We start from the raw sequence: 13972 nt of genomic DNA on the forward strand, positions 1-13972 counted from the left end.
TCAACTGAAACTTCAAAAATTCTATCAGGTCACAAGTCTTCCTTCACCAGACATTCCTGAGGGGGGGACATATTTACACAAAGCTACATTCACTCTAAGTTAGCAAAAGCTACAGAGCAGTGACAAGGTGCTGTGCTATGCAAGGAGAACATATCACACCCATGTATAACACACAACTTGCCCTCAGCCAGACAAGGAAAGGAAAGTGCCAAGGAGACGCACCCTTTCCCACTGTCAATCAATATCCTGGACCTGTTAAACTAGGCAAACCCACAGAGAAACTCTGCTAATTACCCTCCCCACTTTAGAAGAAGAGACCTCAGCTGTGCCAGCAGAGACAAGTTCAGTGTTAGGGGCAAAGAAAGAAGAGTGGGCTTGATTTGACAGAGACACAACTTTATATTTAACACCTTGCTAGAATGTTTTATCCTGAAGCATTAATTGCATCCAGAAGCGTGCTCTTTGAGCCTGCTTATGCAACAACTCCAGCATTCACACTCCAGCCCACAACAACTTGCTCAACAGGCTAAGGAGCACAATAGCTCCTCATCAAGCAGTAACTCACTTGAAGAACCATCATCCTGCAAGGCTGACGTCCACTACCACCAGAGGAGGCACGAAAAAAGTCATTTCTTATCGACTGATATCAGGGTTTCATGCCTGACCAAAGAACTGAGTGTCTGAGCATGGGAGGAGATGAGAGCAAAAGCAGCTTTGAGCAAAGAAGGGACAGCACCCACTGCAGCTCAAGTCCTCCAAGCAGAATCATTATTACAAGTTTACAAGGCTCTTGTCAATGTGAAGAATTTTGGCTTTAGTACAATAAGCAAGTATCTTTTCCAACGCTAGAAAAAAAGAAAGAAATCTGTATAATCTTATCTTCCAGATGCACATTTACATATTAGCAGACCAGCTTCTCTCCCACACACCTTTGGTGTCTTACATAAAACTCCAACCCCATGTGCTCTGCAGTTGTCTGCCAGTCAGCGTTTACAACCATATGGTAACAGTTGTGGCCACCAGTAGCCAGAGAAGAATTCTGCAGTAGCCTCTGAAGCCATGCCAGGTCTGCATGTATCTAATGTTCTTATTTTCCAGGGAAACAATTCTTTAGGCTTTCAAAGATGAGTCTTTTACCAGAAACTATGTGCAACATTCCCTTCTTCTAAGATGCATTGAGGACAGCTGTTCAGAGGCAACAGTAGCCCAAGGCTGAGTCAACCCCAGTTTTGCTCATCTTCGGTCCATGGACACCTGAGAGCAGAGCTCAGAGTGCCCTGAACATCGAGCTCCTGCTGTAGTTAAGTACAATTTTTCACCTCATTTGATTAAACCCAGACACAAAACAAAAACTCTTCACTATTCATACAGAAAGGCAATGAAAGCACGAGTTTCAAGATGATCCTGTTTCCAATCACAGACTAAGGGGCAGTTAACATCAAAACCAGATTTCATTCTGTCTTCCTTGCTCAGCTCTATTCATTTTTCAGATGTGTGAGACGTGGCATGTGTGCTTTACCATAAACCCTGACAGACCCTATATTCAATATTCTATATTCTACAGAAAGGCAAATGCTTCTTCCCAAGAGAAGCATTAATTGTTCCTCACTGCTGAACGTTACCAATCCCTTCAGAGCTCCATGTTTTGCTTTGGTTCCACTGCTTTTGCACACAGCAATGTATCTTGATGCCCATGCACAGCTTGCTGAGACACTCTGGATTTTCTCCATCAGCTTGGCACAGGCTGGAGGGGAATTACCCTCTTTAGAAATTTGCTGCAATTTTTGTTTATGTCCTCCCATGAGAGTGGAGTTTCCAGCCAAAAGTAAAAGAGAACCAATGTTGGAAGTCCCAATCACACAAGTTAATCCAGCCTTACAAGAAAAGAAAGCCCAGGTCAGAAGGTTTTACTGTGTAGACACTATTAAGTGTGGATATGGTCTCAAGTTAACCCCACAACAAAAACATACCCATAATGAGTTTATATTGCTCACGTAGATGAGTTGCAAGGTACCCTCTGTGTGCTTCCTTGGCAACCTCTACTCAACTTGAACACGTTTTCAATGGGATATGGTCCAAGAGATTTCTTTTAAAAATGCCACCAAGTATCTCAAGAACTCTTAAATCCAGCCTTGCTTTAGGCCTCCTTTTCATTCCTTCCTCAGCACTCCTTCCTGCTTACAGGTCCTTAAAGGGAGAACTTCTATCTATGCATCTGATAACACTTTTATCAACCCTGCTAAAAGAAAAGAGGCCTTATCAAGCAGCTTTATTTGAACTGCAGGCAGTTAGTGCTCCTGGAACAAACCGTCACCGCCGTGGCCTTGTCTGAACCAGGTTTTTTCCTGCACCCAGAAGTCTGCCTTGTTCCTGTTACCAACACAGTCAGCAACAACAGAACAGAGGCTGGATCGACTGCACAGCATAAAGCTATTCCTCAGCACCAGTGATCTCACACCAACAAAAATCATCAAAGCATCGTTTAAATACCAAGCTTCTCACACTTATCGATTACAGGCGCCACTGGACATGACTCAACGTGAAATTACAAGTTCAAGAACAAATTTAGCTTGACATCAATGAAGGAAGACCTAGCTGTTCTTTAACTGTTCATCTCTACCATTGTGCCTGGCTGTGACACACTGTCAAGACTGATGCTCATGGAGAAGGCACAAGCCAAGCAGAACAGCTAAAGCAAGGGAAGACTGGAAGTGTAAGATACCACCTGCTTTTTCCAAGGATAAGGAAGGTGCTCTAACATTAATCTCAGTTTAAGACCATGCAGAGATCTCCCTCACACAACACAATTGCTGATCCATTGCAACTCACAGTTTCATAAACAGGAGAGTGTTCAGGTGCACCTTGCATAGTCAGAGGTAAACCAAAAATGACTTGTTTTGGTGAACCTGGAGAGGCAGACGGTTAAGTGAACAATGAACAGACTGTGGCAACACCACATGCAGGTGGTTGCCCTCCCAAAGCACAGAAAATATTAAATAAAAGCTCAGAGATAATTCTCGAAGAACTCTTGGGAAATAACTGGGAACCAATCACACAACTCGGGCAAGTTCACGTACTCCACAGCTCTGTGCCTGGAGTTACCAGGAACCGCCCACCTGCAATGAATTTACGAGTTGTGCAAACCTTGTGTGTCATTATGACTCCTATTGTGCTCTCCTTGTCATGGGAGCATGACAACACCAAGTTTCAAAACACTACAGCAGAACAAAGTCTTTGCACTGAACAACGTTACTGCAAATGATGCAAAACTCTTTGTAGGCTCTGCTGAGAAGCGTGAATCAAAGGCGAGAGTGGCTTGTAACTTTGGAACAGCATTTTACACACAGTGGGTCAATGGAGCAAACCACAGAAGCATCTGCTTCTTAAAGCAATGCAAAGAGAGCCAGCTAGAAGAAAATTTTATATGAGAATCGGAGTTTCCATACCAGTTTCTGCACAGAAGCCAAACTTTCAGCTACCACCAGCCCCTCCTTTGGTACTGTAAAGAAAGATCAGGGTACTAGCAGTATCACACACTTTTACTGCCATGTTCTAACTGCAACACATATGTTTAAAGCCTCTCTTACTCTCTGACATTTCTCAAGCTTCTATGTCAGCCAAGGAAAGACACACCTCTTCCATAAGCAATTCCCAGCAATAATTGTGTTACCATACCAGAAAGTCACCAGAAGATAGAAGGCTCTCAACTGGTTTAACTCCTCCAATACTTTTCTTTGGTTAGCTGTTACAGCAGATGCAATTTGTTCAAAACCAAATAAAAGACTTTCCTCAGCACCATCCTATGAAGATGTTTGAAAACTCTTCTCCCCTGCCAATACCACGGACTCTGTGGAGCCCCTAGAGAGGCTACAAGCAGCACTGAATGGGATTAGGGACTGCTCACTGCTGGCAGAGATCATCCTTGTCCCTTCCTTGGGCCGGGCTGTTCTTACAAGGAACGTGCCAGGATGCACGGAGAACCCTTGGGACCTGCCACCGCTTTGCATTCCGCTTGCCAGAAGCACCAGCTTCCCAAATCAAAGCTAAAATCACCAGGCAGCTGCTTTGGGCACTCAGCTTCACCTGGGACTAGGTAAAGCCAGATATTCCAGTTGACTAAAGTGCTCTCAGATGACTACAAAGAGCAGCGTTCCCCACCAAGTAAGACATTACAACGGGCAGTTTTTACTACTACAATCTCAGCAGAGCTGTCCTCCTATCTCGTCACTGTCCCCACATCACTGTAAGGCTTTTCATCGCTGACTGCAGAAACACAGAACCTGCTTTGCCTGCTCTACACCATCAACAACACTACACACAAACACACAAAGCTTTCTCCAAAGCCTCACCTCCAGCAGAGATGTCAGCAACAGCCTGTTCCAATGGCACAATGAAGGGCAACCCGAGGCAAACTTGTTTCACCTTTTTGGTTCACCTGCTTGCAGCCTCTTAACAGCAACACGGTCCCTCACCCATGAAACTCTGAAAACTTTGGGGAGGAAAAAGAACCGGTAACACAATGCATCTTAATACAGGCAGGGATTTGAAGGGGAAAATAAAAATAAATAAAGAGAAAACGCTAACGGGGAGTCCCAAGGGAGTCCCTGCAGTTCTCGTTCATCACATCTGCTCGGGAGCAGCTGGACACGGGCAGGGGCATCTCCCACGGCAGACGGGGAGGGAGCAGCTCCCACCGCCCCCCACGGCGGCCCCGGAGCAGCCCCGGCCCGGCCCCGCTCCCCGAGGGCCGAGCAGGAAGTCCCGGCGCGGTCCCCGCCGCCACCTCCCCCGGGAAGTGCCGGGATGCGGAGCCGCCGCACGGTACCCGCGGGGGGCTGCGCGCTCCGGCCGGGACAGACACAGCGCAGCGAACCCCAGAACGGCCAACAAAAACCCAACACCGCTCCGCGCCAGCGCTGGAAGTTCCGCGGGGAGCCCGCAGCGGTGTCCCCGGTGCGCGGGGGCTGCAGGCGCGGGCAGCCCCGGGCACGGGCGAAGTGGCCCCGGCCCCGGCGAGCACCTGCCGGCCGCGCCGGAGGGGCCGCGCCGCACAGGGCGGGCGGGCACGGCCGGGGCCGCGCCGGCCGGACCCCCCCCTGCCAGGACCCCTTCCCCGGAGCCCACCCCGCGTCCCCCGCGACCCCAGCGAGCGGCGCTCACCTGCGGGGGCTGGGGCCGGGCCGCCCCGGCCGCGCTTCGCTCCGCGCCCGCTCCCCCCGCGCTGCGCGGCGGCCTCGGCTCCGCGGGCACCTCCGGGAGGGGCGCGGCGGGGGCGGAGCCTTCAGAAACCCCGCCCCTCGGTGGGCGGAACAGCGCTATGCAAACACTCGCTGGGGGCGGGGCCTCGCATGCAAATGAAAACGCGGCCGCGGCCCCGCCTCACTTTCATCCGGCGCGCTCATGAATAATTCAGCAGCCCCGCCCGCCGCAGCCAATCAGCGAGCGGCACCGACCCCCGCCTTGGCACCGGGAAATCCAGCCGGGAAAACCAGCCGGGAAAGCCGCGTCCAGGCCCGGCACAGCGCCCGCCTCCAGCCCCGGAGGTGCCGGCCTGCCGTGGCAAAGAAACATAAAGACTTCACGGAAAGTCAGAGCTCTCGCCGGAGAGAGGGACACAGATGCTGCTCTTGCCCTGCAGCAGCCAGCCCGTGTCCTGCAGCAGGGAACAACTGCTGAGCGAGGAATCTGCACCCATGCAGAGTGCAACGGCAGCCCAAGGTCTGCCGACCTCTCTGCATCCATGTAAAAGCTTGAAAGTACCTCTGACAAAGGGCCAGGAACAGTCAGTGTTTCACCCACGCTTCCAAAAGTGATGTTTTTTCAATTAGAGTATTTCTTTCTGTCTTCTTGCAACACCCAGCTGATGTGCATCGCAGGTCAAGGTGGAGCAGTGGTATCAGTCTGCATCGTGCTCCCATCCTGGTAAAGGCACTGTCAGATGTTGTGGTGCTGAGCAAGGCAGCCACAGTTTCTCAATCCTCCCTGCAGTGGTTATTAAACTGTAATTGTCTTTTGCTGAATCAGGGAGTCTCTGCCCCAGCGAAACTCACTGGGTGGCTCTCGTAGAGTTCATCGATACAATTCCACCTTGGCATAAGGAGGTGAGACTGATTGAAATCAACAGGAGTGAGTTTGACCTAATTCCAGGACAAACATGAGCCCTGTGGGTCAGGCTGGAGCTCTCCCGGCTGCACCCGTTCTTAGAAACTCCCTTCCCACTGCCTTTAATCTGTAAAACAGTCTGGGAGAGTGCTGAGGGCAGGTGAAGCTGCCAACGCCGGCTTTGAAGAGGACTGTCGGAGCCAAAGCAGGACCGGGAGGAGGAAAAGGAAGGGGAGGGAGTGTGGGAGGAGCTGTCAGACCCTCACCTCAGCAGAGCCTCGCCGACTCGCAGCATCTGATAAGCGGGGTGTGTGTGTGTGTGTGAAACCGGACCAGGCACAGCCTGGCAGCAGAGCTCTGCCACCCTGGGCTACGATACCTCTGACCACGCAGGAGGAAGAGTGGTGTGCCGACAGGAACTGCACGCGGATGTAAGGACACCTCCAGGCTCTGAGTCACACTGCTCTCCCCGGGGAACAGGGCAGCAGCTGGATCCAGACAGGCAGGGTTGTGTGACCTTGAGCAGGCACTCACCAGCTGCTGCTACTGGGCTCCCAGTAGCCTCCACACAGTCTCCCTGTGCATAACTTAACATTTCTAGGGGAATTAAGGACCACAATGAGGAGCTTGCATTGTTGGAAAAAGATTTTTTTTATTGCTCAGCCTTCTCCACATCTCCAAAAAGAATTAAAAAAATAGCAAACAAAACACATGTAAACCAGTTGCTATTACAGTTCTGAAAATCTTGGTACGAAAACACAGCCATGCTCAGCTCACTTCCATCCACTGAGCAGATCTCCTGGCGCCTGGCACTTCTTGCATAGAGGCAAAAGCAAATTTGGTACCAGGATATCCTGGTGGAGAGCAATGATACCCTCAGTTTGGAGGACAACAGCCACAGGACTGGAAGGCTCATTAGGAATTTGTAGCTTTTTTCTTTACTGAGGGATCTCTCACTTGCAAGAGAAACAACAAGGATGCACAGCCAGAAAAGAGGATGTTGGGCTGAAGCAGAGGGGCTGCAGTTCAGCCCTGGTGAGACTATCAGAGACAGTGCTGGTCAAACTTTGACATGGCTTAGCACAGCTGCTGCAGCACAAGGCTGAGGTGTCATCTGCAATGCTCTGGGGCTTTCAGTGACCTCTGCCTGATGAAATTATGTTCAAGGCACACTTTCCTGCTCTCGAGTGTCTGGAAACTTTACTCCAGGTGACTGAGTTTATGGCTGTGCCTTTTTCAGATCAGAATCTGATCTGACGGCCGTTGGCACAGCTGAATGACAGAGGCTCAGGACACCACCACTGATCAGCTTATTCTGTCCCCAGCTGACCTCAGTGACACTCCAACCATTCAAGTAGTGTAGCCCAGTGCTTCTTAACATGTGACAAGGATCACCAGCAAGGTGTTTTCTAACGGTCCGCAGCTCAGCGAAAGATGATACAAAAAGGGAGACTGGTGATCCACAAGGTGAGAAAGCTGGAGAACCAGTGGCTTCAAGAACAAAGCAGTGTTTTCTCCAGTCCAGAAATGCCCAGCTAAGCCATACACACTTGCTTGCTGTAAATCATGCTATTATGCCTGAGCCATCTGGGTGGGTGAAGTCTGTAACAGCCATAATGTGGTCAACTACCCAAGGTTCCAGGTTCTATTTTCTGTAATATTTGATCCATCAGGACAACAAATCCTGAGTAGAGCTCTTCCCTTCATCCCATACCATTTCTACAAGTGACAGCAGCTTCAGTGACTAACATCAATAGGCAACTTGAATTCCTTCAGTGAATAGAAGGTGATTTCTCCGTGATCCACCAGCGCAAAGACCAGCGGGACGTCCCCGCTCAGGTACGTAACCTGCTTCAGAGCCCGCAGGGACGGGATCTGCTCATCAAAGCTGCAGGGAGAAAAAAAACATCCTGTTTGTTCTCAAAGCAAGAGGAACACAGAGGCAAAGCTGTCCTGGCCAGCCATCACAGCAGCTCCCTTTGGCCTGAGGAGCTGGTAGTGATCCTCCACAACCCTTCCAGTCAAAGCAGGAGGCTGCCAGCCCTGAGAGTGAATACACAGCATGCCGGGAACTGGGAGCTGTTGAATCCTTTGCCAAAAAAACAAGGGCAGTTGCACCCTGCTCCCCACTGTGCCTATCAGATGCGGCTCACGGGGATATTGGCACGTTGCCAGCCCAGTGCCATCTCAATACCTCTGTGCAGGGAAGATCTTTAGGTTGCTGCAATCAACATCTGACCTGCTTTTCCCTCCTTTTAATTCTGTAGAGTCTCTTTGCTCATCAATGAAAGTAATTTATGCAACAAGGATCATCCTACTGCTCAGGATATACCTTCGTAAGACTGCATTACCAACTCCCTTGCTCTGTCTACTACAGCTGCAGAGAGCAGAGGGACAGTTTTAGTGTAGCAAACTGAGTAAAGGCAGAAACTGAACTTTGTACCTGGCTGTGGAGTTTAAGTATCAGGTTCTGGATCCAGCAAGAAACAGGACACCTACCCTCTGTTCATACTGATCTTAAAGTTACACTTAACAAAGATCAAAATACTGAAGCCATGGCCCAGAGCCTGTAGCAAGCTCTAGGGAGGTTCAACTCTGCAGAAATCCATAGGGATCTGCACTGACTGACTGAGGATTCAGGGACCATACAGCTCTACCTGACTTTCACAAGCATTGCATAAAAACAGCTGCGGCTTCTTATTCCTGACTCCCAGTAATACTCAGACATGAGCAGCAACCAGATGATCCAACAGTGTGAGCTGAGCGCAAGGGCTGGGGGAACTGTCAGCCACAGCCTCCAACAAAGGAGCAACTGAATGAAAAAAAAACATTCTAGGCAGGAACACTCTCCAGGGAGGCACTCTGATGATCTGCAAAGCTCACAAGATGCTGGCTCATTTACAGATCATTAGGACTTCATTTCCACAACAGCAACTGCAATGTGGCAGAAAACAGCCTGAGACTCCTGGGTACCTCCGAACACACATCCTGACATAAGGCTTCCCAGGGTTTGTCTTCTTGAACCTGGACACAGCGTCTGCTTGATAGACATTGAAGTCTATCTTCATGGCCTCTGGGTCCTCCTGCAGCCTGCAGAAGAGAACACACCCACATGAGCATGGGATAGAAACACTGTAGGGTACATGTACAGCAGAGCAAAGGGGCAGCAGGAACTCCTGAGGCCAGACTATTCTGGACCTTTTGAAAGGCTTCTCTCCTCAAAGGACTGACCCTGCAAACGTTGTAATTACTTTCCAGAGCTTTCCTGTAGACGGACCAGAGCAAGATCCTGCCCCACATCTGCCACACTCCCTTCTCTGCAGACCCCCTCGCAAGAAGCACCACTAACAGAGACGGGAGCAAAGCACTGCAGGGACTGCACACGAGCACCACACAGACTCTGAGGCAGGTGCAGAACCACAGTCCCAAAGCCAGGGTTTTATAACCACCACAGCTGGGATGGCAGCACAGTCCAGGGACCAGGCACAGAGAAACCAAACCAAACCTCTGAGGGAGATTACCAGGCTGGAGTGCAGAGGGAACAGCAGGGTAAGAGAGCAACTCTGCTGTTTTAAGTGGCCTGGATTGTCCTGCTACTGCAGGAACGTCAGCCCCTCACTACAGATGCAACGGGGCCACGGAGCAGAGCACTGGATTCTCTTGCCACCCTGGATGCCAGGCAGCTCCCAAACTGCCACTGTGAGCGTCCCACAGACCTCACAAGCAGGGACGGTCACAAGACACCCCTGCTCCCAAACAGCTACGAGCTGACAGGCTGGATACTAACCGGGAGGCTCCATCCAGGATGTGGGAGGGCTGCAGCACACTGATCTGCTGGAGGAGCGCAGCTGGAGGGAGAAGGAACAGGAAAGGATCAGACCAGCAATTTCCCTCCCAGGGCACTCCAAGCACTCCACCACCACCCACGAGCCTTCCTCCCCCGACAATGGCTGGCAGCACCACAGTCACCACTGGCTACTTCAAAGGCCTCAACTTCCTCATCTCCTCCCAGCACACAGCCCAGAACACCCTGCAGTTGCTTTGCATCTTGCTGGCCCTGACTGCACATGCCTAACAGCCTAGCAGGAAACTCTGCAATACAGCAGGACATGGGGAATGGATTAGAGGACCTCCCGAGGCCCTGTTTATCCTGGCACTTGAGTGGGCTATAGAAAGATTCTCCTGCTCAAAGCACTGTCCCCTAAACTGATGTTCAGCTTCTCCACATCATCCCTTTTGCTGCAGCATACCAGGCACTGTTTCACAGAGCTGGGGGGGAGGAATGGTCCCTGCCAAGCTCCCACGGCCACTACCTGACGAGGTAGCTTCATCTGGACGCAGAAGTGGTGTGACAGCTTGGTCCCAGAGGTGTGACGGTCGTTTCCAAACCCTCTGCTGTCTCCTCTGCTCCAAAAGGGCTTTGTACTCCTGCCAGTTGGAGCAGCGCCTCACCTCCAGGTCGGCATTGACGCTGCTCTTGTACCTGCTCTCCCTCTCCCGCTGCCTCCTCTCCTTCCGCGTCAGCTTCTCCTGTTTCTGGTTGATGCGTGTGCACCAGGAAACTGCATCAACCTCCCTCCCTGGCACGTTCTCGGGCAGGAGCCTGTTGTCAGGGGAGGGCAGGTGCGTGCAGGGCTGGTCTGGGGCCATGTTTGGAAAGGTGATGGTGGTAAAATCCCAGCGGGGTGCACGGGTGCCAGTGCTGCTCTCCTTGCAGTCTTCAGCCTGGCTCCTGGAGGGACTCACAGACTCCTTTTGTCCTGTATCAAGAGGAACTGGGTTTGACTCCCACTCTGCACTGCCAGCATCTGACTCCTTTGGCTGCACTGACAAGGGCTTTTCATCCATGGGAAGGCAGACGGAGTCTCCACGGTCATCTCCATCTTTGCTGGAGGTCCCTTCAGCTCCTGGAAGGTCCTCAGATACCTTATGTTTCTTGTCATGTGACCTAAAGACAGAAACAGCAGCATAAAAGACAGGGAGACCATGTGGTGGAACTTGATTTCCTTTGAATCCTGCCTCCTCCCTGCTAACAGGAAAGATACAGCTTGCCAAGCCTGAAGGAAGGACAGCAAAGGTGGCAGGAACCCCCAGGCAGGTCTGCAAACCCTTGACAACAACCTCTTGGCTTGTGTGACAAATGAGAAGGGAAAAAAGCAGACCAAAACTGAGCAGTGAATGCCAAAGGCAGAATAAACTTCTCAGAAGTCCTGCATGAGGTTTGACGTCAACACCCAAGAGAATCCCAGCCTTGATTTGTATAGGAACATGTTCCCAACCTGCCATGCAGCCTCCACACCCCAGACACTGACCCAAACACCTCCATGCAGACATGATGGGCATCAGCCAAAGCAGCACAGACCAGGCAGAAACCTGCCTGCCAGCACCTCTTACTGGTAGGAGAGTCAGTCCCTGGTTCCAGAGAAGATGGGGCAACTCTTAGACCAGCAGTTTAATCTCCCAATCCCTACAATTTCACGACTCCTCAGGCACTGATTTACTGTTAACAGGGACTCTCAGCTCAGCCTCTCCTCCCCATTTCTGAAAGGATGACGCCACCTCCTGGGAGCTCCCAGAATTAGTCGCAAAATTACTAAATCTGCCAGTTTCTGTTGACACTTTGGAAACGTCTAGAGGCCACGGGCAAACTCCAGGATCCAACTGTGCTCTCTGCTGTAGAGTCCTGGCGTGTAAGTTGGACTGAGGAGGTGGGTAAGTGCAAGATGTGAATGTGGTATCTGTGCTCCCACTACAAAAGAGCAAGAGGAGACACCTGACCTGTGTTTCTTTTGCACTGATCTCTCTGCCCTTCTGTTTTGGCACCTCAGCACCACAGCTGTGGGGCTCAGGAGCAGTTTGCCCCTCTCAGCCCTGGATGAAGCACATGTGTGACAAAATGGAACACTGCAAAGTGCTCAGGAAAAGTGCTGCACTGCTTGGGGACAGCCAAGAGTAACTGTGCCAGGGTAAGATCACCCACGGCACAAGGGCCTGGGGAGACTGCAGCAAATCAGCTATTCCTGAGCCAGCATGGCCTGGGAGAGAATGGGAGAAGGCTTTGGGCCACATCCTTACCGGGGGCTGGAACTCCTCCTCCTTTTGCGATGGTGTTTCCCAGAGCTCTTGCAGTGACTTTCCAAGTTCAGTTGCCTCTCGTAGGGAGATGGGACAGTGCTGGAAGGACAGACCAACAGAGAGGCTGAGAGCAGGGTGACATAGTGGAATTAGCCTTCTGCTCAGTCCCCAGGATACAGAAACAAAAGGCACAGAAAATCCCCAAGCAGGATCAGGACGGTCCTCAGTTCATGCCCCATTTCATGTTCCCAATCACCTCCTCAAGAGGGAGGAGCAAGGAAGGGTAGAGTGCCACTTTTAGCCTTTAATCCTCCCAAGGGGTGGAATGCAGGGCCAAAGTCCTCTTCTCTGCTGTCCCCTGGGGCTAGGCAGTGGGCACAGGCCTTCAGAAAGGAGAAAGCAGCGGGGAAAGGAAAAGTTGGTTACCTGGGGTCGAATCTCAGTACAATATAACCCAGTTGCTTCAAGTGGCTGAACACCTTAGAGCAAAGGAAAGCAAGAGGGTTAAATGACAACCCTAAACCCAAACAATTTACTTCAGTTTTGCCACAACTGAGTGAACAGTGTGGCAGTGGCAGCAGAGAAAATGCCAGGATTAGGACCCAAAGCAAAGGTGGGGAAACAGGAAGAAGGTGAGTGGGAACAACTGTGAATGACTCCCCTCCCCTCCCTCATTGTCCTACTCTGCTTCCAGTCCCTGGAAGAGGTTGTGTGGCAGAGGCTGGGCTCTGCCTTCACCCTCCCTGCAACAGCTGGAGGTCCCAACACACCTGGTAATGTAACAGGCTCATTGTCTCCTGGCACAGCAGGGTCTCGTAGGCTTCCTGGATTGACATGGGCAGATCCCTGTAAAAGAGCTGGACAGAGCCCTGCAGGGCAAAGGCTTGGAGTGAGAATCCCAGGGAACAAATCTATGCAAGCTCACACCAGTCTCTTCCCACTGGTCCTGACAGCTGGTCCCTCACCCTCCCTGACATGATATCCATCTCTCCCCATGTGCCAGCCTGGATTACTTACAGTCCCTCTCCCATGCCCAGCTCCTCCATGCCCTGGGTTTATCAGCCAGGGAAGAAGTTCCCACCCCCAGCTCTCAGCTCCTGCTCCAGTGCTGCATCTGTTTGGAGGATGCAGCTGGGAGCAAAATGCAATCTCAGTGATTCAGGACACAGCACAATCACAAAAACATTTATGACCAGCACAGCTGAGAGAGCTGAAGCAGAGGAATTGGTGGCACCCTTAGATGCCATCGGTTGGTGCCTCCTTGGATGAGATCCCATAGGTAACTTCCCCAGGGAATAGGGGAAACAGGAAAACTGATCTCCAGGAGGCAGTTTTAGGTTATGCCTCTTTTTTCTCCCCTTTTTTTGGTTTTGTAAATTGTGTTACTCAAAGAAAACAAAACACTAGGAACCACACCTCTCCCATGGGATGGGCTGATGGCATCTGACTGGTCTTTTCTGCTTTTGGGGAGAGATTCTGTACTCAGCAGCTGACAAAACTATTTTATTGTCATCAATTTGTTTACAAACTCTTCATCAAAATACCAGAGGTAAAGAAGCCCAACCTTTGCTGTTAGGATGTAAGGGATAGCATCAGATGCCCATAACCTCTTTCAGTTTTGCTAGGGGATAAAAGTTCCCCTTTATATCAATGCACCTATTCTACTGATAAAAGGCTTTGCTGGAGAGACAAAAAACCACTCTCTACAGCAAAGAAGTCCAAGTGAACCCTAAGCAGTATTTCTGCAAGCAGGGGAGCACTGATCACAACGTGGTCTCACTCCTCTGTCTGCCAC

At 50.9% G+C, this 13972-nt stretch overlaps 2 protein-coding genes across 3 annotated transcripts in view; both read right to left on the reverse strand.

Moving 5' to 3' along the window:
• LLGL2 (LLGL scribble cell polarity complex component 2) overlaps positions 1-5202 on the reverse strand; it is a 33514-nt gene extending 28312 nt beyond the window's left edge. The window contains exons 1-2 of one of the 2 annotated variants that reach the window (XM_027895632.1): positions 5161-5196; positions 4350-4489 (exon numbers count right to left, since the gene is read on the reverse strand). The gene's annotated coding sequence lies outside the window, so the exon portion shown is untranslated. Of the gene's footprint in view, positions 1-4349; positions 4490-5160 lie in introns of both variants that reach the window. The other variant, XM_027895633.1, reaches the window with a different exon arrangement.
• A 2138-nt stretch (positions 5203-7340) lies between these two features.
• Positions 7341-13972, reverse strand: part of LOC114063397 (tRNA-splicing endonuclease subunit Sen54-like) — an 8979-nt gene continuing 2347 nt past the window's right edge. The window contains exons 5-11 of the mRNA XM_027895639.1: positions 12948-13046; positions 12604-12656; positions 12178-12276; positions 10416-11050; positions 9890-9950; positions 9076-9192; positions 7341-7990 (exon numbers count right to left, since the gene is read on the reverse strand). Coding sequence (XP_027751440.1) covers positions 7840-7990; positions 9076-9192; positions 9890-9950; positions 10416-11050; positions 12178-12276; positions 12604-12656; positions 12948-13046 — 1215 coding nt within the window. The 3' untranslated portion in view covers positions 7341-7839. The remainder of the gene's footprint in view (positions 7991-9075; positions 9193-9889; positions 9951-10415; positions 11051-12177; positions 12277-12603; positions 12657-12947; positions 13047-13972) is intronic.

The sequence above is a fragment of the Empidonax traillii genome, unplaced genomic scaffold (genome assembly GCF_003031625.1).
Source record: "Empidonax traillii isolate 1590-97213 ecotype Southwest subspecies unplaced genomic scaffold, ASM303162v1 scaffold462:size771534, whole genome shotgun sequence".
Lineage (NCBI taxonomy): Eukaryota > Metazoa > Chordata > Aves > Passeriformes > Tyrannidae > Empidonax > Empidonax traillii.